The sequence below is a fragment of the Perca fluviatilis genome, chromosome 24, assembly GCF_010015445.1.
Source record: "Perca fluviatilis chromosome 24, GENO_Pfluv_1.0, whole genome shotgun sequence".
Taxonomy (NCBI): Eukaryota; Metazoa; Chordata; class Actinopteri; order Perciformes; family Percidae; genus Perca; species Perca fluviatilis.
This window is the reverse complement of record NC_053135.1, coordinates 9389260-9415143: the sequence shown is the minus strand read 5'-3', so window position 1 is coordinate 9415143 and position 25884 is coordinate 9389260. Positions and strand designations below refer to the sequence as shown.

The 25884-nt window shown below is 46.0% G+C and overlaps 1 protein-coding gene across 2 annotated transcripts in view; it reads right to left on the bottom strand.

Annotated features, from left to right (window-relative positions):
* nrp2a (neuropilin 2a) overlaps positions 1-25884 on the bottom strand; it is a 60434-nt gene that overhangs the window by 15975 nt on the left and 18575 nt on the right. For both annotated transcript variants that reach the window (XM_039793270.1, XM_039793269.1), the window contains exons 3-11: positions 25650-25831; positions 17926-18156; positions 16353-16508; positions 15579-15748; positions 14741-14896; positions 7375-7519; positions 5421-5596; positions 4833-5012; positions 4589-4733 (exon numbers count right to left, since the gene is read on the bottom strand). In XM_039793270.1, coding sequence (XP_039649204.1) covers positions 4589-4733; positions 4833-5012; positions 5421-5596; positions 7375-7519; positions 14741-14896; positions 15579-15748; positions 16353-16508; positions 17926-18156; positions 25650-25831 — 1541 coding nt within the window. The remainder of the gene's footprint in view (positions 1-4588; positions 4734-4832; positions 5013-5420; positions 5597-7374; positions 7520-14740; positions 14897-15578; positions 15749-16352; positions 16509-17925; positions 18157-25649; positions 25832-25884) is intronic.

Below are 25884 nucleotides of genomic sequence, written 5' to 3'. Positions count from 1 at the left end.
CAGGACTGGGGTTAAGGCTGATGGATGGATGTGTCTAACAAACTCCCCTCGACCTTGGACAGGATGATCACACTCTACTGGGACTACTCACTGGCTGTCAGAGAGCACACACACACACACACACACACACACACACACACACACACACACACACACACACTTCTTGTGTGCGTCTGTGTTACCAAGTGTCTCGCTCACGCTATAACTCACACGCACTCAGAAGAAGGGACACAGCAAACACAAAGTGAAATGTATGATTTTCTCTCTACCCCTAACATCTATTTACACACATATCACAAGAAAACACATGCAACACACAACTTGCTCATTAAAACACATCACATGTGCGCACAAACAGACACATGTTGAACAGGCTGCAGTCGGAATGTGAAGTGGGAGAAAGCGCTGTGTTATTAGGAGCAGATGGGTCAACCCTGGTGTGTGATGGGAGTTTACGCGGAGGTTTTGGGTCACGTCTCAACCGAAGATCCAAATTTATCATGTGAATAAACTGTGTAAGCTGTTCTTCCCCTCAGTCTCTCCCTGTATAACCATCGCAGCTACAGATGTACGACCCTGGCTTCTTTTTCTGAAAGTGGATTCTTAAGCATATTATATTTCATATTGCTTTGTTAGCTTTTTCTGACATGTCACATTTAAGTTTATCCAAACAACTCTGAGACTTAAAAGCCTGAAGATGTCCTGTGGGGGACAGAGCTCATCAGTTGGAAAAGAAACACAACAAGCATGCAAGTCACATGGATTCATCACCACTCTTTGCTCTGCTCTGCTGGCTGGCTGTTAGTGGCAACACTAGAGCCGTCTACTGGTCTTTCTGCATGACAACTATTAACATTTAAAGGCACTAAGGGCGACAAACACGGCGTGATACACAATTGATCCGCTTAAAGGAACTTCCTATGGAAATGAGCGCGACGCCGTCCCAGCTGGAGAAATGGCAGACATGAAAGGGCTGGCCACAGCTGGCAACGGCTTCTGACATTAACCCAGCGTTAATGTCATGTCCTTTATGCCTGTCATTAACTACCTAATGAGACTCTTATCGCTGCCGGCCCACCGGGAAGGTGAGGCAAGGAAAGAGACCCTCTTCCCTCAAACCTCTCTTCCTCCCGACGTTTCAAATGCAAGACCATCTCTTGTTCCCCTTCTCCTCTTCATTATGTCTCTTGTGCTCACTCTTCTCGTTTGTTTTTGCCTTTTTTTCCCAGTCTAACCTTTTGAGTCCTCCACTTAAGTCTCGGGACCAGGCGTTAAAACAAACCAAGTGCCTATACGTTACCTGGGTGCAAGAACACACACGCTCCCATGTGTGAGAAAAACTCAACACACATAAACACAAAACACACAGTCTAGTCCATTAAGATTCTACCCAGCACTCTATGCTTTCAAAAGGTCAGGCCCTGTCACAGTGTAAATGTGCTGACCTTTCCAGGGTGTGACAGGAGTGTCGACGGCAATGGGAATGGGACCGACTTGTGCGTTTGTGTATGTTTATGTGAGACAGTGAGAGAATGTCTTGTGTGTCTTGCCCCAAGCACTTGTCCTTGATGTGTGTGAGGACTAGAGCCATGCGGAGGCCCATGTGTGCGTAAGCAGGCCGACTGTACATGCGCAGCAGAGGGCCTTGTAATGCAGGAAAGGTCCCTCTGCAGCGGAGTGTTGTCTTACATAATGTGTCTACTACTGCTGCAGGTGACGATGCAAGTCATCATCATGCATGGGATGAGACACCAACACTTAGAACTGGACCCAGGGGAACTGCTGGCATAGATTATGGAGGTGCACACTCCCACATTCAAATACACACTGCAGCGGCGCAGGCACACACATACGCTCACAAACATACACATGGACGTACGCACAGATCAATGCTTTTTCATGCTTATTGTTCAACAAATCAAAAACAGACCCACCCACACACCCACACAGGTTGGAAAGGGCTCTCTGTATAAAAGACATTGCTCCCTCCAAAAGAATCTGACTCAGCGATATGTCGGAGAGGAGAAAAAAATATCTTCAATTATGTAGAAAGCTTTTCTGTAAATCTCTGCTTGGCAGTCCCAGGCGGTAGTGGAGCGCACACACACACACACACACACACGCACACACACACACACAAACACACACACACACACACACACACACACACACACACACACACACACACACACACACACACACACACACACACACACACACACACACACACACACACTCCTAAATGATGGGACGCTATGACAGTGACATAAAGAGCTTATATGCAGCCAAAACAAGTATAGTACCAAACTGTCATCATTTCACCATATTTACTGAGGTTTTATAGAAACTAGAAAGCTAGTGTGAAGCTGGGACACCTGTGATTCACATTACAGGTGTGTACGTGCATGTGTGCGCTACAATTCGGTGCTCCTAAGACTGAAAGGATCCTTCCTGGAAAAAGGGAGATAAGATATTTTGCATTTATTTTCCTTTACAGATGAGTCTATAATTTCATTCCTGAGCTCATACATTTTTCATTTTTGGAGCACGCACACTAGAAAAAAACTGTCAATGTAGAGGCTGTGTGTGTGTGTGTGTGTGTGTGTCTGTGTGAGACAGCTGTGCATCAACAGGGGATACAGAAGGAGTCAGGACCAACAGCAGTGAGCATGGAAAAGAGGTGCAAGTTATGACTAATGGAGGAGGAGGGGAGGAAAGGAGAGGAGGCATGGTAACAAAAAAAAGAACAAAAACATTGACGGACCCACGCACTGGGCCTCAGGGTGGGAAAAGAAAGAACTGAAACCATGTGTAGGAATGAAGGGAGAGACCTTATTTTATACTGCCTCACTGTGGTAGCTGCTGCTACGTTCAAACTCCACTGAGCAGGATTTGGGGTCTAAATCATATAAATGAGAAGAAATTCAAAAGAGGGCTTAACTGAAGACAGAAGAGAAAGAAGTGAATAGTGTGAGTGTAAGGGGAAGTGAAAGATTTACAGGATGTCAGCAGTATTCCTGCTGAGTTTTAGAGGCCTGTGAACAATGTGTGACCCTCAACAGAAGCTTTCCGTGACACATTCCCCCCAAAATCCTCCGCACCAGCTGATAAAATCACCCCCCTGCAACAAGTGGTAATCTCTGACCCTGAGGATCTTATTTTTTCATTTTGTTTTCATATTTGGGGTTTGTGTTCATTGTCGATCAAACGGTTAATTCAAAACACATTCTTTCCTGTGCGGAACGGAGAAGTGATATCAGGTATTTAAAGCAGCAAAAGAAAACTCGTTAAAGGACTGCATGTAAATCGTATTCTATCTGTCACTGACATATTTCCAGAGCACAAGAGCCACGTACTCTGTGTACTAACTGTGTATTACTCTGTCTGCACAAGTGGCGATAATGATGATGTGCTCTTTCTGATATTTCATCTCTCTTCAATGAGAGAGCACTTGTATCGGCACTTGTAAACGCACAGAAACACACACACAAACACACACACACACACACCACCTTGATGAAGGCTAACTTACATTTTGGAGTCAGGAGAGGATAAATGTACATTTCTCTCTTTCTGTGGTGTATTTTGTGTGTGTGTGTGTGCTTGTGCTGAGCATGTTGTGCCCAGTCATCCTGTTCAGGCACAGAGGGAGTGGTAAACACTGAGAGTCCATATGTGTGCAAGCGCTGGTAAATGTGTGTGTGTCACTGCAGCGCTACATCTGGATCACATACCACGCTGGAAAGTGAACAAACCAATGCTCTCTCTCTCTCTCTCTCTCTCTCTGGATGCATTCCTTTAAACCGAACCTTGTCCGCTCCCTGCTGAACACTTGTTGGAACTAACCCATGTTTTCCAGGTGAAAATCCAAATCACAACCTTTCACTGTGCTTCCCTTTCTTACGGCCGTTTTATAGTCCTGCGCAGGCTCCACGCAGAGCTCTCGCCGTAGCCTACGTAAGTGGCCTGATGTTTATACTTGTGCGCTGGTGTGTGCGTTGAGCCGTATGTATGTGTGTGTGGGGGGGGTGGGAGTGTGTGGTGTAGAAGGAAAAGTGAGAGAGTGACGGCGTTTAGCTTCGGAGCGAGTAGCGACTCTAGAGTCCTAGTGAGAGAAACAACCACTGTTCTTTCTGACCACGGTGGGAAATGTGTAGCAGGAAAAGTTAACCCTCTCCTTGATATCATGTTGTTTATGGAGAAGGAGAACCAGGAAATGAGTCGGGGGAAATGCAACGCTACCAAGCCACGGCCGAGCGACGTGTAGTTAAATTTTTCGAGAGGTGCACGTCAGGCTAGACGCAGAGGGGTCTGCGGGGGTACGCCGTCGATTCGACGCACAACTATAAAAAGGCCTTTAGCCAACGCTGGGTGTCTCTCCTCACCTCTGGCAGATTCTAATGACTCTCGTGCATTTCTAATGTGAGCCTCACTTTTCTGGTGAGCCGCCTCCCTCGTGGTCCATTCATTTCTGGTTAGGTCGGTTCATTACAGCGCGGGGCAAATAATTCAGCCTGGAATAGTGTATGCAGCAAATTATCATATAAAATGATTCCCCTGTCATATAAGCAACAGCAGAATGTCCTACCTGGAAGGTCACAGCCCAGTATCTCCACTCTCATCCCGATTCCTGCTGGAGACCACCTCTCGGGATACAGCCGGATGTACTGGGACACTATCTCCTCAAAATGGCGCAGCTCTGGGGTGTCGTAGTGCGTGTTCCCCTCAAAGATCTGTCCAAAACACACAAATATAAATGTCATCTTGGTGGTTTGTCGGTATGGGGGGAAGTTTACTTGCAAACACATCATCTCTCTTCCTCCGTCACCCACCTTGGGTAGGCTAGTCTTGCTGTCCATGATGAAATTCCACTCTTTTCCATTCAGGCTGTGTGCCACTTTGTACTTCCTGATAAACGCCCGGTTATCTGTGGTCGCCCCGCTTCCTGCGTCTCCTCCCCTCGCTCCCTGGGTGATCACTCCACGCACCGTCTTAGGCACACCGAGGTCCACCTGTGGAGATTAGATGTAGATAAATGCATGGTGATGAATGTACTTTACACAAAACAACACACGGTTATGTTTTAATGCAGCTGTGCTACTTGTTTTAGCTTGGTTGCCTCTGGCAGCTGGAATGACACTATGTGGAAGCCAGAGTTTAAAGGGACTACTTGTTGCATATATAAACATGACATTTTTACTGTGAAAACAACAATTACCCCAAACAAATGACACCACAACCATACTGTTGCTGGCTTTCGTCTTGCATATTTAGCACTAAACTTAACCCCATGGCACAATATATCAAATGCACTATATAGGTTACCAGTAGATGCATTCATTTCGGTGTTCATTATTGGTGCTTGTATGGAAACATACAGTGAAAATGTACAATAAATGCAATTAAAAACCCTCTCGTACCTGAAGCCACTCCTCTCCAGCCAGGGGCTGTGCAGGGGCGGGGAACCAGCCGGAGCGACTGGCCACCAGACGGGCGGTCGCAGGGTTCCACCCCATATCCCTGCTGGAGGAGGCTGATATCTGGGCATCAGGGAGCAAGCCGGACAGCAGGCCCTGCAGGTCTGAACACGGCGCATCTGGAGTGGAAGGCGGAGAGGGGAGAGATAACTTTAACTTCACCTTCACCTCAGAGGCGGTTTGATAAAGAAGTTTCAGCGATGACCTAACATACACTCATGCTGTTACACATATTCCCACCTGGGAGCTGTTAGGCTTCACCACAGGATTGCCCTACTGGCCACTTAGCATTAAGAGTTTAGACTGGAGCAAATAGGAGAGGGTGAGGTGAGAGACTGAAGAGGGAGGGGAGAAAAAGAGATGTGTAGCGCAGCACTTTTGCTTAAATATGCAACTGCATTGCCTTAAGTGAGAAAAAAAGCATACGTTGACTTTCCTGCTTTGCATTCATGCACTTCACGTCTCACAAACATTTTGAATATGTTATTGTATCTTTACATTCTCTACAATAGCTTGTCTGTTCACTTTGCCGCACACATTTTATGTACTTTCGCTGGCTGAGGGAAAGTTCCACGTACACGCAAAAGCACTTGGAAATGAAACGCATTCAGATATGGATGAGCGAGTAGCATTGAAAGTAACTTGCTGAGGGAGTATGTGAGAGGGAGAAATGAGGATTAAGGGGATAAGGGAGGTATAATACAAGGAGTCGGGAAGCAAAGAAGTAGAGAGCGGAAAGAGTGAGAAAAAAAAGCACAAAAAAGAAAGAGAGATGGAGCTGAGGACGACGGCTTGGGGAAGCCGGGAGGAGAGCAAGATGTTTGAGATGAGGGCTCCTACAGAGACAAACAGTGGGAGAGGAAAGGATCGAGGGAGGAGGAACGAGACACTGTGGGTGGTGGAGGAGGTAGAGAGAGCTTGAGGAAGAGACACAGAGGAAGAGAGAAAGGGCAGGAGGAAGGGCAATGGGGAGATGTTAGTTGTGCTGACGGTTTAAGAGAACACAGATCAAAGTTTCATGCTGTTATGTCACTACGAAAGCAGGAGATGTAAATAATGAATAAAAGGCACAGGAAGTGTATACATGTGCCGGTGGGTGGTGTCTGTGTACATTTCAAAGGGTGCGCCTGCTTTTGAGGTCATCTGCTATATTTAGCCTGAGTGTGTGTGTGTACCTGTACTGTAAGAGCTAATAGTTATTTCAATAGCAGCTGTTGAGGCTGAAGCGAATCACAGTTTCTGATGTAAGAGCCATGAATGATTGATTGGTACTCATTTCTCAATATAGAGGAGCTCACAGAGCGAAAGGGACACATCAAGAGAGTATCTCAGACTATGAGAGGGAAGAGAGGCATCGCTGGGGGAGATCGAGAGACAGAAAGCGAGCGTGGAGAAGAAGTGGGAGAACGTCGAGAGAGGGAAATACTGGCGCACTGGCGGTGCCTCTGGAAGGAAGAATAGAGTAAAAGTTTCCTATAATTAGCCCAAGGCTTGCTATGTTTAAAAGACAGCAGGGGAAAGTGTTGGAAAGAGACTAAATACATGTGTGTGTGTGTGTGTGTGTGTTCTTGGTTTTTACGATTTAGTAGATTATTGTTTAGCTGATGTTTAATTATCTTTTTTAAGCAAATTATATATATATATATACTTTTTTTTTTAATGACAAGCAGCAGAAAAGGCACGCTTCAGATGACAACATTGCTGGTTTGAAATCCCTAAAGCTCTCTCATCAGCTTTGTTCAATTGCCTTTGAACGGGAACCCGAGTCCAGCAGAAAACTGTTGTAGTGTCTGTTTAGTCAAACTGCACAATTGCGAAGCAGCGTGGTGATTCTGGCAAAGCCAACTTTCCTTAGGCAAAATAGAAAGGTCTAACCTTGGGACACGCCCACACACACCTGTAATCTGGCATCCGTAGAGCTCAAAGCGCAGGGCAATGCCGTTCCTCCAGGTCTGTGGTCGGATACGAACAAACCGGGCCAGAACTGGCTGCGGGACCCGGTTCAGAACGACCTCAGCTGGGTCTGTGTTGGCGTGGAAAATCTGGGAAAACAAAGACAAATAGAAGACAAAGGTTACTGTCAGAAGGAGATGTGCTGCTTATGCCGGTAGGTCTTATCTCTCTTTTTCTCACACACACTACCTCTGGCTCTACACCCACCCATGGTGCACGGTTTCACTTGGCTACACACACACACACACACACACACACACACACACACAGTGGCAGGCCGGACAAAGCAGAGACAACCCAAACATGGATCCAGTGTCACCAGCCCAGCTGTCGATGTGTTTTGGGGTCAAAGGTTCGGTGCTGGGAGGCTGGGAAAACCTGACGATGGATGAGGGTTTTACACACACACACACACACACACACACACACACACACACACACACACACACACACACACACACACACACACACACACACACACACACACACACACACACACACACACACACACACACACACACACACACACACACACACACACACACACACACACACACACACACCTCGACGCTGTTGGTCGCAGGAAGCTGTGGGAGACATGACCTGAAACCACCAAACATTATTGGCTGTCGGAAGAAGGAAGTCTGTCCAGGTGGGCAGGATGTAAGTGGAATGAACTTCCCAAAGCATCAACATTCACTTCTTCTCTATGAACACTCCCTTCCTTCCATTTGCTCTTAAGCAGCGGGTGGGGCAGCAGGGGTCGCAGGGCAAATGTAACCAGTCAAATTACTTCCTGTTTTGGGCAGAAAAGCATCCCATGATGCTTAAAGGGGTTGGATAGGGACATTCAATGACAGACATGAGTCTTCCTTTCTTTCGTTTTTTTTGTTTCACACAAGTTTTCCCCAAACCATAACTCACGCTTTGTAATTATAGATAACTTCCTCTCTTCCCACTCTCTGTCTGTCGTCACATCCCTCTGAATACCTCCATCTCAACACCTCCAGTTTCTCCTTAATGTTTTCTTCTAAACCGTACCGTTGATATCACTGCACACATCCTGTCTCACCTCCTCTGCCTTTCTTCCTCTTGTTGGTGGCTACAAACTGAAACCACACGCACAAAGACACAGGAAACCACAGGAAACCACACAAACACACATACATCCTACACAATCAGATGAGCAGAGGAAGTGTCTTTTAATTGCCTGAGTGACCGATAAGTGTCATTCACTCGGTCTGTGGTCGACCAGGCCGGCAGACAGGAGAGACGACAAATAGTCTCAAAACCACACTGACGAACATCACGGCCACTGCGCACAACGCTAAGATGGAAAGACAACTGCTACAAGCAGCTGAATTAAAGATTAAAAGGCATCATCTCCTAAAAAAGATCCCTACATGATTTCTCTTTTACTCCGATCCAAGCACAGGATGATCAAACCAAAGCACGCTCCCTTAGCCTAAAGATTTGATTCTGTCTTGTTTTGATAATGTTGTTTTTCATTATAAGTGATAAACAGTGGGATTTGAGTTTGAGTTTAAAAATATTACTCTGTATATATTATAACCGTAAAATTCCCTGTCTGGTGCATGCCTCCAAAAAAAATTATATGATATTCCAGAAATTCCATAACCAGTGGGATATATGAGAGATTTGACTTCAAAATCCTACTCGAGGGGTTTTATTTGATTTTGGGCATGGCCTGATTTAATCAAGTGGAGCTGACACTGGCAATACAAAGCAGTGTGAGTGTTTGAACAGATAAGCAGCTCTATCTCTGCTGTATCTGCTGCTGGATGAGGATAGACAGCCGTTATGTTTACCTAAGAGGCCAAACAGTGGATGTGGGCTCTTATGGGGGTTATGTAAACACCCATGCATGCTCGCACAAAGACGGGCGTATGATGGAGGGCTTGCCTCACATACAGTTCAACCGACCCATCTTTTTCTTTTTCTTCTGACTATGAAACAAAGAGCAGCATGGAGGAAAGACAGAGAGGACAGGAAAAACAAGAAAAATGACTGCAGGGAGGAAGAGTCCTCAGAAGAATAGTTAAAAACAGATGAAGAGAGGGGTGGAGGCGGGTGAGAGAGAGAGAGGTGAAAAAAAGAAGGTTGAATGGAGGGCAGCAGATACAACTGATTGAGGAATATGAACAGAGGAATGTGGAAGGAGTGGTGGCGAGTAGGAAGGACAGAACAATGAACAGATTCATCACTGAAAAGGAAATCCAAGTATTTATCTCTTAAGTGCTCTTATTATTATTATTATTATATATCTTTTCATGAAAAAGCCCAAAGTCCACCCCAACAGAAGAAACACTGTTCACAAACTGCTCCAAACAGCTCTATTGTAGTCCAGCCTTTACTTTGTAACACACGTTATAATGCTTGCCTAGCTGCTAGCATGGCACGCCGTCATACTCTGCTTCTGACTGGCTAGTAGTCCTCACCTAGGTACTGAGCATGTGCGACTCCCAACAAAGATGGAACAGAAGTGAGATCAACACACGGGGTGAAAAGAGGAGCTGCAGCAATGTGCAGTACAACAAAAATGTGGTGTTTTTTTTAAATTAAACCATGTAATGAAAAATTAGCATAATATGAGCACTTTAATAAGGCAAAACAGCTCAATTCAATAGAATTTCCTCCTTTTTGAAATTAATTGCAGACTATTACATCCATTGTGATTTTCTTTTCAATAAAGACATGATGCGATCAAAATTAAAACAATGTGTAAACATGGCAAGATTAGGTCCATACATAGTTCAGATATGTCTGTTAAATATTTGTCCACTAAAACTTCCCAGAAATGTCCAGTCGTTCGAGATGCCCCGCCATGACTAAAAGGCTATTAGCCGGTGCAATATTTCCAGCTGCTTTCCTTTGTTTTCATCTTTGGATAAAAGCAGAGACTATGGCCAACATTACCATTACACCAAAAGAACAATTTATTCAATAACAATTGGCTCTCAAGACGCTCTTTCCATTTTTCTTTTGGATGTGAGAGGAGAGAGAACAAACTAAAGACAGACGAGAGACAACAACTAAGAGAAGTTGTCGGTTGGCTCTCAGCTACTCTGTCTCCTCCACTTCCTCCCCTACCTGAGAGGTCACTCATTTGACCCCTGAACCCATTACTCCCAAGGTTAAAGGTTAATGGCCTGAGGAAGCAGATGGTTGCTCATTGACCAAATTGTAGATAACGTGGTTACTTTTTGACTAACTGGGAATGTGGCACGAATTGAAATGTATGCTTGTATTGTAGATGGGCAAAGGTGCCAGTCTGCTGTCTGGACCACCTCTGTAATCTGCCTGACGACTAGCATGGTTTTTTGGTTGATCGTCTATGTGTGTCAATGTGAGCCTTGTCTGTCACGTGACGTGCAGGCGAGGTGGGCTGAATAATTAACGTTGTCATGTTGCGTCTCCGATTGTGGAGACTCATGAAAATATAACGAGGCCCTGCGGCCGACACACACACACACACACACACACACACACACACACACACACACACACACACACACACACACACACACACACACACACACACACACACACACACACACACACACACACACACACACACACACACACACACACACACACACACACACACACACACACACACACACAAAAGCAGCATGCGGCGGCCAGACTTGTTTGTGTGGACATTGTCGGGGCACAGGCACCATGGGTATTTAACTATTGATGACCTCTCCGGAGAACGAGGTCACCGTGAAAGGCGTGTGTAATAGCAAACAACCTTTCACAAGATCTAACGCCCTGGACCAGTAAACAGAGTAAAAAAAGGAGCTTGTGTGAATCAAAAACAGACTTCATTTCACTGGATTCTTGTTAGAGCTAAGCACATTTGTGTTCTCTGGAAAGCGAAGGGGTGGATAGATGTATGCATCATAGCTTGATTCATTTACCAGCTCTCCCTTTCTCTCTCAATTCTCTGTTATTGGCACACGTCTCCTTCCTCTGCCAGTGTTTTCCTTCAAGCTGATGGCACCACAGGGAGACGCGGCGGGCTCTGCACAAGACATTATTCGTTTCCCAGCCGCTTTTTCATCCCTGTGTTGTTCCTTCGATCCCAGTCTCTTTCTCTGTCCATTACACTCGTCATCCCTGTCTTCTTGCTCTAATAATTCCCTCTGTCTCTCTCTCTCTCTCTTTCTTTCTTTCTAGCCATTACCCCCCTCCAATCCTCCATCTTTGCTCCAGACACTTTCTCCCTCACTCGTTCTCGGTATGAAGATGTTGACAGTAGGAACTGGTTCCAGCTGGCCGCTCTCCACTACTGGCTCTAAGAGCGAGCGAGCGAGCGGTGTGTGTGTGTGTGCATATGAGGTTGAAGCAGTGATCCCTACAAATTGTCTTACACCACCTTAGGTCGAAGTCTCCCACTCTGTACCAACGTTACCAGTTGTGTTTGACTCCGTCTGTCTACATGTGCGTGTATGTGAGCATATGCAGGAATTATGTTAGTATTTTGCATTAGCTTGAAGAATGAGTCAGTAAAAAACTAAGTGTGTGTCTGTGTGAGGGTGTGTGACAGTGTGATGGAGAAGCAGGCTGAAATGCTGTGTGGGCCTATTTTTTCCTCTTCCAAGTTACTTTATGTGTGTGTGTGTGTGTGTGTGTGTGTGTGTGTGTGTGTGTGTGTGTGTGTGTGTGTGCGCATGTTGGACAGATTAAGCACAGCCTCACAAAGCTTTTCAGTAACACAATGCTTAGCGCAGTGGCTGATCAGATTTTCCTCACAGATGGATGACAGTGTGTGCCTTTAATGTTAATTTGTTTGGGTGCACACTTGTGTCTACGGTGCCGCTACAAAAAAAATCATTGTGTTTTTGTATCCATGTGCGAGTGTGTGTGTCTGTGAGAGATATGCAATTCCTAAGTGTGCTAGCGTCTCATCAAGTAATGAGGTGCATATGAGAGGAGTGTGATTTAAAATTAACAAGTCACATGGGTGTCAAACTGAAAATGTGTTGGCTTGCAGAAAATCACACACACACACACACACACACACACACACACACACACACACACACACACACACACACACACACACACACACACACACACACACACACACTGGTGTGACTGAGGTTTGCAATCTGCAGTGCTTGTGTTTTTCTCCTCTGACAGCACTTTCATTTCTTTACAAAAAAAGCCCACAATGCCTTTCCTTTTTCAGCTTCTCTCTGCCTCTCTTTCAGTCAAATAATCTTTACGCTCTCTCCCCCAATAACAAACACAGTGAGGCTTGAACTTCCAGGCCGGTCCTTTTATTCATGGGTGATTCATATCTGATGCACAGACTCACGGCTCAACCTTCCTTAAACACTGCCGACACACACACACACACACACACACACACACACACACACACACACACACACACACACACACACACTCTTCCAAAGCCACATTAACTTCGAGCTCACTGTTAAATGACAATTAGAAGAACCAAATCCCAGTCATTACAGGACTCCCTGACGAGAATTCAGTTTCAACCACTTAAGGGCTCTTTAGGGGGCTTAGGACGGGCTAACTGGGAGTTTGTACGACCAGACTGGTGGATTAGCAGTCACGGAAGATTCAACCGCAGCCCACGGGGACCAGAGGAGAACCTGGCTGACGGGGAGAGTTAGGAGTACAGTAATCTCTTCAGTTTCAGCATTATAAAGTCAGGCCGGGCTCAAATCACGACGGCAAATGATGTGCCATTAGTCAAAAGGTGTTATTCCTTAATCCCATCCATCCGTCAGTCTGTGGTCAGCAAAAATACAAAGAGAAACTTGTATCCAACGTAATCTCAGATCTCTGTATTAGACATCAGAGAATGTGAATGCACAATAAATCCTTGCGGATTTTAAGCATATTTCGAGAGCCCTATCGGACAAAAATGTTGTAACTGTCATGTTTTCTTTATGATCATCACAAACAGAAGGTATACTTAATTATTTCATATATTTATAATGTAATGTTCCATTAGTAAAGGTAGCAGGCTTGATTTCCTGGTTTCAACTTGTTTTTTAGGAATATTCACAAACCCTCTGGTTGGCTGATACTGGAGTCCAATGTATCTGCCATCTTTTATTGATCTTTCGTTTTCCTACTGGACTTCTAAAAGCTGAAAACATAACCAATTTTATAGCGACCACTCATACAAGCATTATCTCTCCCAAATGCACATTGATGCATCTGTCTGAAAGTGTCTGAACAGTTTTTTTTTCTGCTCAGACAGATTAGTGGACTCAGATTACACGGTAGCGCAGACAGGCACACATCATGTACATATGCGCGGACACGCACAGATCTCCAGACAGCGAGATCAGCCAGAGGTTATTTAAAGGTGGGGGTCCTGTAGACTTTGCATGTGTGTGTATGTGGAAGGAGTGTGTGTATGTTGGGGGTGGGGAGGTGGGGTGTTGGGGTAATAAATTGCACAGATGTTGACTTTTTAAGTCAAATCCACGTTTTGCTCAATAATCTCTCCACATCAAATACCCCCGACCAGCCCCACCCAAACCAATCACGGGCACACACAGAAGGGGGCCCCCAGTCTGTGTGGGTAAGTGAGTGTGGATTAACCCTCCATACCTCCTCCCTAGTCTTACCACTCTCTATTTTGCTGCTTGCAATCCACAGTGACCTTAACCCAGATGTGAGGGACATGAGTTCAAATCCCCTGGAGACAGGCTTACTATAGCTCACAACAACAACAGCCTATACTGTATATACATTCATACACAGGCCTGTGTGTGAATCCAGCACCCCCATCCTACACACAAAGCACTAAACACCGTAATTTTCCCAAAAAAATGTTGTTATGAAACCCAAACTTGCTCAGTCCACACCTGACTGACCATGACTTCACAACCCCAGGTGTGTGTCTGTGTGTGTTTATGTGTGCGTGCGCACGTTGGTGTGAGAGAGATGATGAATAGCAAGCCCAGATAAGGAAACAGAGGACTCCATTGTTCTTGTTTGTCAGCTTCCCCTCCTCTCTCTATCTCTATCTCTTCATCCCTGCAATTCCCTCTTTCTCAACCTCATGACTGGGTTCATGAATCTGGTTCATAAACAGTCCACAAAGGGGAACGGCTCCTTCAGGAATGTTCCATCTATTGATATGGCTCTCAGACGCACACATCAGCCTCTGTTGTTGAAGAACGTATCCGGATGGTGGTATAAAGGTTGACAAAAGCAGGCCTTGTAACTACAACTTCATGTCCTGGATGAGGAAAGTGATATTGTTATGCATTTCTTCTGCTAGTTCCTACCTTGTGGTTCTTGCCGTGCCGGTAGACCATCCAGTCCTCCCCGTTGGTGCTGACCTCCAGTTTGAAGGTAGTGACGTAGTAGGACTTCTGCGTCTCCTTGGAAACGGCCCCCTGTGTTGCGATGCCTGTCAAAACCTTGAGGAAGTGCAGGTCAACCTGGAAAAAGGATAAAAGAAAGAAATAATTTAAAAATCTCAATAACCGAATGGAACAGATTAATAGGATGGGGGTGCAGATTGCTGTAGGGATTTATGGTGCTCAGGGCTGATGTAGATAACAGAGACAGACCAGCTGGTGTGTCTGTCTGTCACACAGACAGCAGGGGATGGACACCGACTGTGGCCTACTGCTGAGGGAGCTTAGGTGGTGGGTGTGTGTGTGTGTGTGTTTTTGTATTGTCGTGTGTATACGAAGGAAGGCTGGAGGCAAAGATCAATGGCGTAGTGTTGGGATGCATTCCTGAAGAGTGCCTTCATCAATCATGGGCGCCTCGCCGCTCTCCTCTGCGCTCGTGTGTGCGTCTACGTATGCATGCGTACGCGTGGGCCGGTGTGTTTGAGACAGAAAAGATTGAGAGTGCAGAAGCACTTCCTTATCATCAGTTTACAGTTGTGTGTGTGTGTGTGTGTGTGTGTGTGTGTGTGTGTGTGTGTGTGTGCGTCTTGCTGTATGTCCTCACTGTATACGAGATGCTGGTGCCCATTGCATCTTCTCCTCTATACTATAGTATCACAGAGACAAATTCTCTACATTTATTGTCCTCAGCAAGTGAAAGTAATGCCGATTCTCACTCCTTGTGGTCTCTTTGTGTGGAATTATCAAATCTTTAAAACCTGACCTGTATATACTCCTTGTTGCTGTCCTCTGAAGGCGTCCAGGCGTTGTCGTCGTTGTTGAGGCGGGCCTGGCGTGCCAACCAGCGGTTGTCGTAGAATGTTGTTGATGCGGTGATCTGATCATCGCTGATCTTCCCCGACTCCATACCGAGCGCCATACTACAGTGGAACGCTGGTGGTGGAAAGAGAGGGGAAGAGGGGGAAGATGGAGAAAGCGGAGCGTTAACTGTATACTTGTTGACGTGACTGTGAAGACGGAAAATAAGCTGTCTGGGGGAAAAAAAAAAAGAAAAGAGGAAGGAAGGAAAGTTGAATAGAATGGATGACAGATGCAAGAGCACTGAAAGGGAAGATCTAAGCTGCATATTATAGAGCTTGAAGACGGAGACGAAAAGGTAAATCCAGACAGAGAAAGGGCAAAGGGAGACAGAAAGCAGCCCAACAGGTGAGCACAGGTAAATTGAGGTGAAGTTAATTTATATTCTAAAAGAAAATAAAACGAGTCTGCTTCTGAGAAATCCTGCTCTCTTAGGAGAGAGCAAAATAGACTGAGAGGGGTGAGAGAGAGCTCTGAGATTTAAATAGCATTAAAACTGAAAAGATTGAGAGGGCAAGAGGAGTAAAAGATGAAGAAAGAAAGAAGAGTGTCAGCAGAGATGACGGAGAAGAAACGCTTGAAAGAGAGAAGATATAGGTGGTAAGTAAAACAGGTAGACAAACCAACACAGAGAGACTTTGCACGCACAAACACTCGCTAAAAGTTATCTCGCACTCACAGTCGCTGACTTCTTTGTGCGTCATGTTGTATCGGGCGGAGAAGCCGTCTTTGGCAACAGCCATGTCGGTGTGGAAGGAGAGGGACAGCAGGCCGGAGGACGACTGGATCTCTGGAGGGATCTTTGTCCCACAGTACCGGCCGATCAGAGGAGCCACTGTGGACACACACACATAAATCAAATTGATGTAAACATGTTGTAGTTTTTGTGGTTCTAAATAGTCTTTTTCAGGGTGGAGATATTGCAATACAGGTTTTTAAAACTCTAAAACAGGAAGGCGTTTGTGCTTTTATTTAGAAAAGCTGAGTAATATCTCGTTACTATACTATAAGGAATCCAGCACTGCAAAGGTTTCTAGTGGCCACGCTGCTTCAGTAAGTGTTGTCTAATGAGTCACAGCATGCTTCCACCACATTTCTTCCTCCCATCATTCCTCTCTCTCTCTCCCTTTTTTTCTCCTGTCTATCCCTCCATCTGCCATGTGTGTCTCAGCCAGGGCCCAGCAGGGGGATTGGAATCCCTGCCTTAATGCAAGCTGCACTGGGATCAGCTGCAGACAAACGCGCCCACACACACGCATGCACGAGCGTGCGCGCGAGAGAGAATTACAATAGTCTCAAGAGTAGCTCCCTAACCAGTCTCCAAAATCTTTACCCTTCCGTTTTGTCTCCTGTCCCTTTTTCATGCCCGAGGACTCGGCTCACTGTAACTGGGTTACACTTTAATTTCCTCCTAATTCTCAACTTTGAATGGTATAAATTGTTTTCAGCTATCAAAGCTCCCAAATTCAAGGCTATAATTGCAATTTTAAATCCACTTGGATCCCTTTTTAGTAACTGAAAATAGAATAATTAGAGCAAATCCTCAGTTCTCTGCTTCACATTTCAAAAAAAGGGGGAAAGAAAGTCAGCAAGAGAGAGGGGGGGGAAGTTCACCTCTCACCGCTGCTAATGTGCTTTTCATCAGCACCACAGCGGCTAACATTACCCTATGGCGGTCACTATCAAAGCCCTTGATAATATCCTCAAATGTTTTTTCCTCGCTGCTTCCTGATCTCGGCCGATAGGCCACTTTCGCAACGCTCGGCACCTCCTATTGGATACAAACAGATATTCATCGTAGCCGTCACTCTCACTCGCCCGGGGGAGGAAGGAAGCGCTAGGTGATAAGGAGGGAGGACAGGGAGGATAGGAAGGGGGTGATGAAGGGAGTTATTATGGAGAGGGAAGAGGAGCATGGGAAAGGGCTGCTCCTTAGGGGTCTCCTGGCACTTTCAGCTCCATGTGTGAAATAATGTTTCCTGTATGTAATGTGAAGGAATGTAAGGCAAGGCTGCTTGCATCAAAGAAAGCTATAGCTGCTCAGGAAATTGAAGACTGGTATGCAAATTTCTGTGTGGGAATGCACATGAGTCTGTGTGGGTTCTGACTGTGGATATGAATGTAGAATGTGTGTGTGTGTGTGTGTGTGTGTTAACCCCAGAAACATTTCTGTGTGTTTCCATGCACCTTAATAAGTGAGTGAATACGGTGTGTGTTGAGTCAGTATTTGGTTTATGTGCGTGTGCCCTCACCTTGTGGCAGGCCATCCCACACGTCCAGCCAATCGTACTTGCAGTCACCCTCTCCCACCAGCAGGGGGTCGTTCTCGAGGTCAAAGGTCAGGAACGTGAGGGTGATGTCCATGTGGGGCGGGGCAATGATCATGTATGAGCACTCCAGATTATGAGGGTATTTATCCGGGAAGCCCGGGGACTCGATCATGCCGGAGGAGCTGGTGAAATTGCGGAAGCAGAATTCCGACCCTGTGCAGACAAAGGATAAGAGGATATTTAGAAATGAATAAGCAATCGCTCATATAAGGGGAAAATATGTGCGTAAGCAATCGATCACGCTCGGATATCTCATCTGACTTGCAGAGGGTGTTTCAGAGAGTCGTTCATCACTGACAGCAAGCTGGAACATACAGTAGCTGTGGTGGTGAGACAACACACAAACACACACGGTTTTATGATCACTGATGGAGGAGAAAATACACGGTGAATAAATGCTCAAGTGGGCGTTGCGGCGCGCGATATGAGCAGGCTGATAGCTCTTTTTGTCGGTTGTATGCCACTGTATTTGACACAAAGCACCAACATTTTATACCACTTCTGTGTTCAAAAACAGTAAAGATGTGACAAAGATTTAAAAAGGAATCAACTATATTTCCAGAAAAGTAGTAATATTATGTTTGACAGTCTTATTGTGGCCATAAAAGACCCCATACTCATACAATACATAATCAATGCTACACACTTATGCAAGGCTAAGAGGGGAGTAGACTGACCCCCTGCTCTATTATATATATTCAAAACAAATAGTCTCTAACACTCTCTCTTCACCTCCCATTCTCTTTTGCACACACACTCTCACACACCACAAACGTTGTGTAATGTTCTAAGTGGGCCCTCTGCGGCAGCTCCTCATTATCCATGCAAATGTATGCGCCCTGGGCGGCTCACCTTGAGCGGCGGCAGCTGCGTGGCTCAGATCATCTACCCATCAGCCACTGCTACGCTGCCCACTGGGGAGCCTGAGTCACGGCCAAGTGTTTATGGACCGGCACATCAATGAGGGTGGGAGAGAGCTGACGGCCCCGCGCGCACACACACACGGACAAAATATACAGGGGACTTCACACAAATATCACAGTCTCATTCACAAACCGTGGCTATTTTCTCAGTCTGACCATCCGCCTTCTCCTCAAACGTTTCTATCTTTATATGTAGGCTATAAACAGCCAGGTCTGTTTAGCTGTATGTCTTTCTGTGTCTCTATCTATTTTTACGCTTGCCAGGAGGGCAAATACCTTCGTGTGATAATGTTGCTCAGAGACTGCAGGATTTTCATTAGGTCTTTGTTTAACTGCACATGTCAGAAATGCCTGCAGTGGACGCTGGTTTTCCCAACTTCTTTTCAGTTGATGGGCTGAGAGACCAACTGGCAAGCATATAACTAGCATAAAGAAAAGAGTCTGTGCTTGTAGTATTTTCCCATCATTGAGGGTGTTGGATAGCAGATAGGGAGGCCAGGTTGAAGAGACTCAGGGGGGAAGCTTTCTGGTGTATTTCAAACCAAGGAAAGTGGGAGCACTGCATCATCTCAGAGGAGTGCCAGATACATATTCATAAAAAGCAGCGTTTAGGATCACAGACATGTTAACAGCACATTCCTTCTGCAGCATTCCTCCAAGGCACCAGTCCTTATTATCAGACAGCCCTATAAAAGCTGAGGGGTCGACTGGCTGCTCTGGCCCTCCCCTGTCTACACTTGGTAAATGGCAGAGAACTGACCCCAATCAGCACTGAGAGAGAGCGGAAAACTCAGGAGACTGTCTCTGTGTGTCTCTCCCTTTGTTTTTCCTGTTCTCTAGCAGCTTCTGGCAGCAGTTTTTCCCCTCCTAGTTTTTGCTCTATTTTTAATGCCAATTGTCTCACGTGTGTTCCGTAGCTCATGTATGAATTCATGTATTTACAGCGCCTGCGTATGTACCTTTCTGTTGATCGATCTGTTTTGCATACGTGGGCATATGTTGTGCTGAAGATGTTGACACAAACGTATGAAATCTTCCCCCACATGTTAAAAGCAGCACTCAACCTCCTGTGTCGACACACACACACACACACACACACACGCGCACACACACACACACACACGCGCACACACACACACACACACACACACACACACACACACACACACACACACACACACACACACACACACACACACACACACACACACACACACACACACACACACACACACACACACACACACACACACACACACACAGCAACATCAAAAACACCGGTGGATCGTCTGCCTTCATGCTAGGAGCCTGGCTGCCTACACATACACACACACACAAACAAACACACACAGAACTAGGCAAGTTGAAATAAGGCGGTAATTTACAGCAAGCTACTGGTGATATCTCCCAATTCCCTCAACTACTGACCTCACCTCTCTGGTTAGTGTGTTGTTGTGTGTGTCTACAGTTACTGTGTATGACTGAACAGCATAAACTAGAGTAAACAATGCTTTGAATCCATTAAAGCAGTAAGAAACATGTGATTGTAATAAAACAGTAAATGAACTATGTGGTATGCCTGAGCCATACGCCACGAGTGTGTGTCTTTGCATGTCTTTCCTGTGTTTTTTCAGCTCCTCACATGTGTATCTTTTGCTGCTGGCATGTTTGTTTCTCTGTATGAGTCTGTGTGTGTCTGAAGGTGTGTGTGATGGCTTCACAGTAGGTGTGAGACCCAGTAACACACTGGCCTTGTTTCTTACTGGGTCACAGTGCAGCAGTCTGGAGTCCTACTGCCGAGAACTTCAATCTGAGCACAGCTTGACTCCATCGCCTCCAAACACACTACTCGATGTCTTTTACACACACACACACACACACACACACACACACACACACACACACACACACACACACACACACAGACAAACAAATATAAACACACACACACACACACACACACACACACACACACACACACACACACACACACACTCCGCGCTGCCACTTGCCAACACTGTGCGCTTGCGTGCTCATACTGTATAGTTGCGTGTGTAGCAGTGTATGCATGAGTACCTTTCTCTTTTTGTACGCGCTCATTAGTTCACAGTATATGAACATGCCAAAAACAAGTCCCCGTTACTACCTCCCTCCGTCAACCCTCAACCCATGTCTTATACACACACACACACACACACACACACACACATACACACACACACTTGCACATGCTTGCCTTATGCAGGAACCCGGTTGGTGCTTGCATCGCACCATGAGCTGCCATTTGGCAAGAGCTGTCTGCTGGCAAAGAGGGGGAGGTCATGGTGTGAGTGCGTTTGTGTGTCTGTGGCGCAGGGGGGCAGAGAGGGTGAGTTGCTGGGTAGAAACCACTCGACTCTTGCACATGAGTGCCTGATGTAGTAGCAGCTCCACATGTTGTGTCAGGGCAACCCCCTTCCCTCCTCCTCTCTTCTTCGCTCATCCTTTCCCTCGTTTCCTGTCTTCTCAGCAGCGACACGCGGGGTCTGGGTTCATTCACTCTTTTAACTCTCTGTCTCGTCTGGCGTCGCCTCGCTCGCCCTGTCCTTGGCATGCAACTCTCGCTGAGGGTTCACCTCTGCGCACGGTGTCTGCCACACATCAAACCTGCCTCACTCTACACTCTCTACCTGCCTGCCTCCGTCTGACATCCATCTGCTCCTCAGAAACATGCAGATCTCTCATGTAACCCCGCTGGAGCTCAGTTCTGGATTTCATTGAAGAAAAATCTCTCCTGAGGCATCCAGGGAGGGGTGTGTGTATGCGTGCGTGAATTTGTGGCGGAAAGGGCATGCTACACTAAGGGGTTGGGGTGGAAAAACAACAATAACAACAACAACATTGCAAACAAGAAGAAGACCCAGGAAAAGAAAAACAAGGGTCTTGGCGTGTCACGGCTCAACACTTTTATGGACCCAGAGAGACATCAGTCTGAAGCAGCTTTATATAGAAAGGAATGCTCCTTCTAAGTCACGTATCACACTGATGCCTCTGTTGTGGAACGGAATGCCATTCTCAAGTTTCTTTTTAAATATTGAGCATGAAAAAAAAACAAAAAAAACAAAACACCAGAAAGCCTCCTGCTGTTTGTGATCAAAGTGTTTGTGCAGCTCTCGATTTCCTTATTCATGCCATTTGCAGATCATGTCTTATTATTTCATTCTGCGACACGTTCCATTCATCACTGATCAGTTTTAAATACTCTTTGCGCTCATCCAATGTATTTATTCATGAATTTAATTTACCATTGCTAGCTAATTACTTGAGGGTAATTCCAGCGTTGGGATGAATCGGGCGGTTCAGGAATAAAATACCACGTGGCAATTAGCCATATAGTAACAGCCACCACTGACGCAAGGGTTGCCATCCAATAAATGCGATAGCATCAGAAATACACACAGGGCCAATGTTGTGACTGTCACTTGGTCGGGGGTCCTGCCTTCAGGCGGCGCTCCCGCCGCGACCCCACAGATGCCACGGCAGTGGTCACGGAGGGGACCCAACACCCTGGGGTGCTCCCTGTCTTAACTCGGGATTGGCTGCGACGTTATCTGCCCACGCCGCGCTAGTGGTGGGCTTTGGGGAACTGGGAAAAATGGGGCTTTACTGGCAAGTCTTCCCCCTGTAGCCGTGGTAACAGCGTCAGCAGCACGTGACTGTGTGTATGCGAAAGTGTATGAGGGATGGATGGGGGCGTGGGGGGGTGGGGAGGGGTGATAGTCGGGGCTGAAACGAAAGGGTTAAGCACGCATGAGTAGGAGCAAAGTAGGGCACAACAATAATGGGGAGGAGCGGAGTCGTGCACTTTCACTGTACAGCAGGATTAAGGCATACGTGTACTGTATGTGTGTGTGTGAGTGTGTACGGCGGGGGGGGCTGGGTGGGTGGATGTTGTTTTGGGGCAAACGCTCACCCTGGGGAGGTGTACTGAAGGGGTGGAGGGGTATCAGGATGGATGTAGAGTCAAAGGTCGACTCCTGATTCTCCTTGCTGGAAATAATTAGATTTCACTGCACTGTACCCATTACTTACACACACACACACACACACACACACACACACACACACACACACACACACACACACACGCTTGTCCAATTAAAAAATCAAAACTAGAGTTGTTACAGTCACCTCTTATGTAACAGGGTTAAATGGACATAACAAAAACAAGCTGCAGTATCATTAGAACAGGCCAAGATATTCCTCTTGCGTGCTCTCTCTCAACACACACACACACACACACACACACACACACACACACACACACACACACACACACACACACACACACACACACACACACACACACACACACACACACACACACAGCCAAAACCAGACACACACTGTCTGGCTTCTAGACACAGCGTGGGGGGGTCAGCCTGGACTGTAAGCTGTACTGTCAGTTTAACATGGGAAGGAAGCAGAACACACACAGATTTCTATCTCTGCTGGGACGCACCCTTTAAAAACACATACGCACCCATAAACACAGACCCACTCATACACAAACCCACTGTACTCACACTTTTACAGCTCACTTCAAACATAGCAAAATACAGTTGCATCAAAACATACTTCAGTCAAATAATATTACGGCCTTCCAAAGCTATACAGCAATTACAGGTACACAGAAATGCAACTCCACTCCATTAACGAGGGTAAAAGCAATGGCGTTGCGATTAATTCCACTCTGGTAAATAAACACATCTCAGCCTGAATCTCTGCGTTCCCGTCAGAAGTTGTAAACTGTGTTTAGTGGAAACCCGTGGCCCAGGCCTGCCACGGGAAGACAAACAGCTATGATGAGAGAGCGTGCAGGCGCTGGAAACGCCGTAATTAACACATGGCCTCAATCACGCATCCTGAATACATTTTCACTCTCTGACTCACTCCTGCTTTGTCGCTCTATCTCCCTTCACCCCAATCATTTTGCCCACCGTGTGTGTCTCTGTCTGTCACACACACACACACACACACACACACACACACACACACGCACAGATCTATCATTCCGCCTCCACATACATACAGACACACAGAATCTCACACAACAAGCTGAGTGGAACCACCCACACATGCAGCAAACAGGCACCTACATGTGCTCACACAGTGACACAATCTCTTATGTCCCCTGAATTTATACTGGGATCTTGTTAAAGCCATAGCAACCGCATCCCCCATCCACCAGTCTTCAATCCATCTGTGTGTGTGTGTGTGTGTGTGTGTGTGTGTAAGACAGATGCAATCTAAACTATTGCATTGTCGGGGTTCGAGCTGGTGGCCTTGGTAACGGAGCTGAACGCCAAATCTGGGTCACATTCATTTGACACAAAACCAGAGATATTATTCAAAGGTAGGAGGTGATAACTCAATGCTCTCTCTGTGGGATGAATGCTTATTTTTTGGTGCGCCATAAACCTCAACTTTTACTTTTCTTTCATGGCTTTTAATTAAATACTCCTCTTAATTTCTTGTTTTTCAATCAAGATACACTTTGAGACCTAAACATGAATGAAATAAACGGCGGCCCACTGTGGAAGACATGCGGCAAAGACAATCAGCTGGTAACTCACTTGAACATAAATCTTTTAGCTGCCTCAAGGCCACCGGACCATTTCACCTCTCCACACACACACACACACACACACACACACACACACACACACACACACACACACACACACACACACACACACACACACACACACACACACACACACACACACACACACACACAAAAAAACACCCACCACCACTGCCAAAACAAATACACTTCCTGCTACAATCTCACCTGCAATACGTGCACTTCACTTTGTGCACTTCGACGACCTCGAGAAAATTCCATTTCGGCACACACGCATCCCCATCAATCTCCTCGCCCCCGCCTCTACCCATAAACCTTTAACCTTAAGTCCAACTCCAAGTTGCCTTGAAGCTCTCTCCATCATCCCACCACCCCCTCCCACACCAAGCCCCCCCCAAAGCATCTCCCCAGAGGAAGTGGATCCTGCTCCAATTAAGCAAGCATTCCTCACATGCTTTCAAGCGGCTTGAAAGCACTTTTTCTCTCTCTCTTTAACTGTTGTTTATATGCACGGCTGCCTATGCTGATTTAAATTGTTGTAAGAGTGTTGGGGTGAATGATCACAGGTTTCGGGCCATTAACATGGGGGGGCAAAGACAAAATCATTAACTTAAGTATTAATGCACAGCGGAGCCTTATGTTTAGTTCACAGTGTGGAAAAGTTGGAACTTATGTTTCCCACAAGGTCTTTGAATAAGATAAATCGATAAATGATATGAAATGAGCAGTGGACCCATACAGTGGTAACAGACACAACTGTCTAACTGGAGCACTTTTAGTGAGATTCAGTCTGTATCGTAAAAATAAGCAACGTGAATTAAACAATCAGCTGCTATCCTTTGTATTCAACGTAAAACTGATACAGATTATAATAAACCAAAGTGTAAGAAGATCAGAACAGTCGAGAGATGCTCTGCTCTACACTCTGCTCTATGCTGAACATCTAACATTCATTTATTCATATCTAGCTAGCTGTCATATTTAGCTTTAAATCTTATTTTTTGCCAACTACCATTATAAACCAAACTTTGATGAACTAATCACACACACAAGTCTTATTTTAAACTTCCAATCATGTTTCCGGTCCAGTCCCTCACCTGTTTTGAAGATCTCGTAGCGCAGAGAGAAGCCCGCCCCCTGGTGGGCGTAGTCTGAGACAAATCGGATCTGCAGGGAGGGTCCAGATGAGATGATCGGCGCTGGGGCGATGTTGCTGCAGTGTCGACCCAGAACATCAGCATTTTCCGAAGTCCCATCGCGGATCTCGATGAAGTCATACCTGATGAAATAATAAAAAGGAAGAGATGATTTCCTGTTGCTTTCAAAATGTTT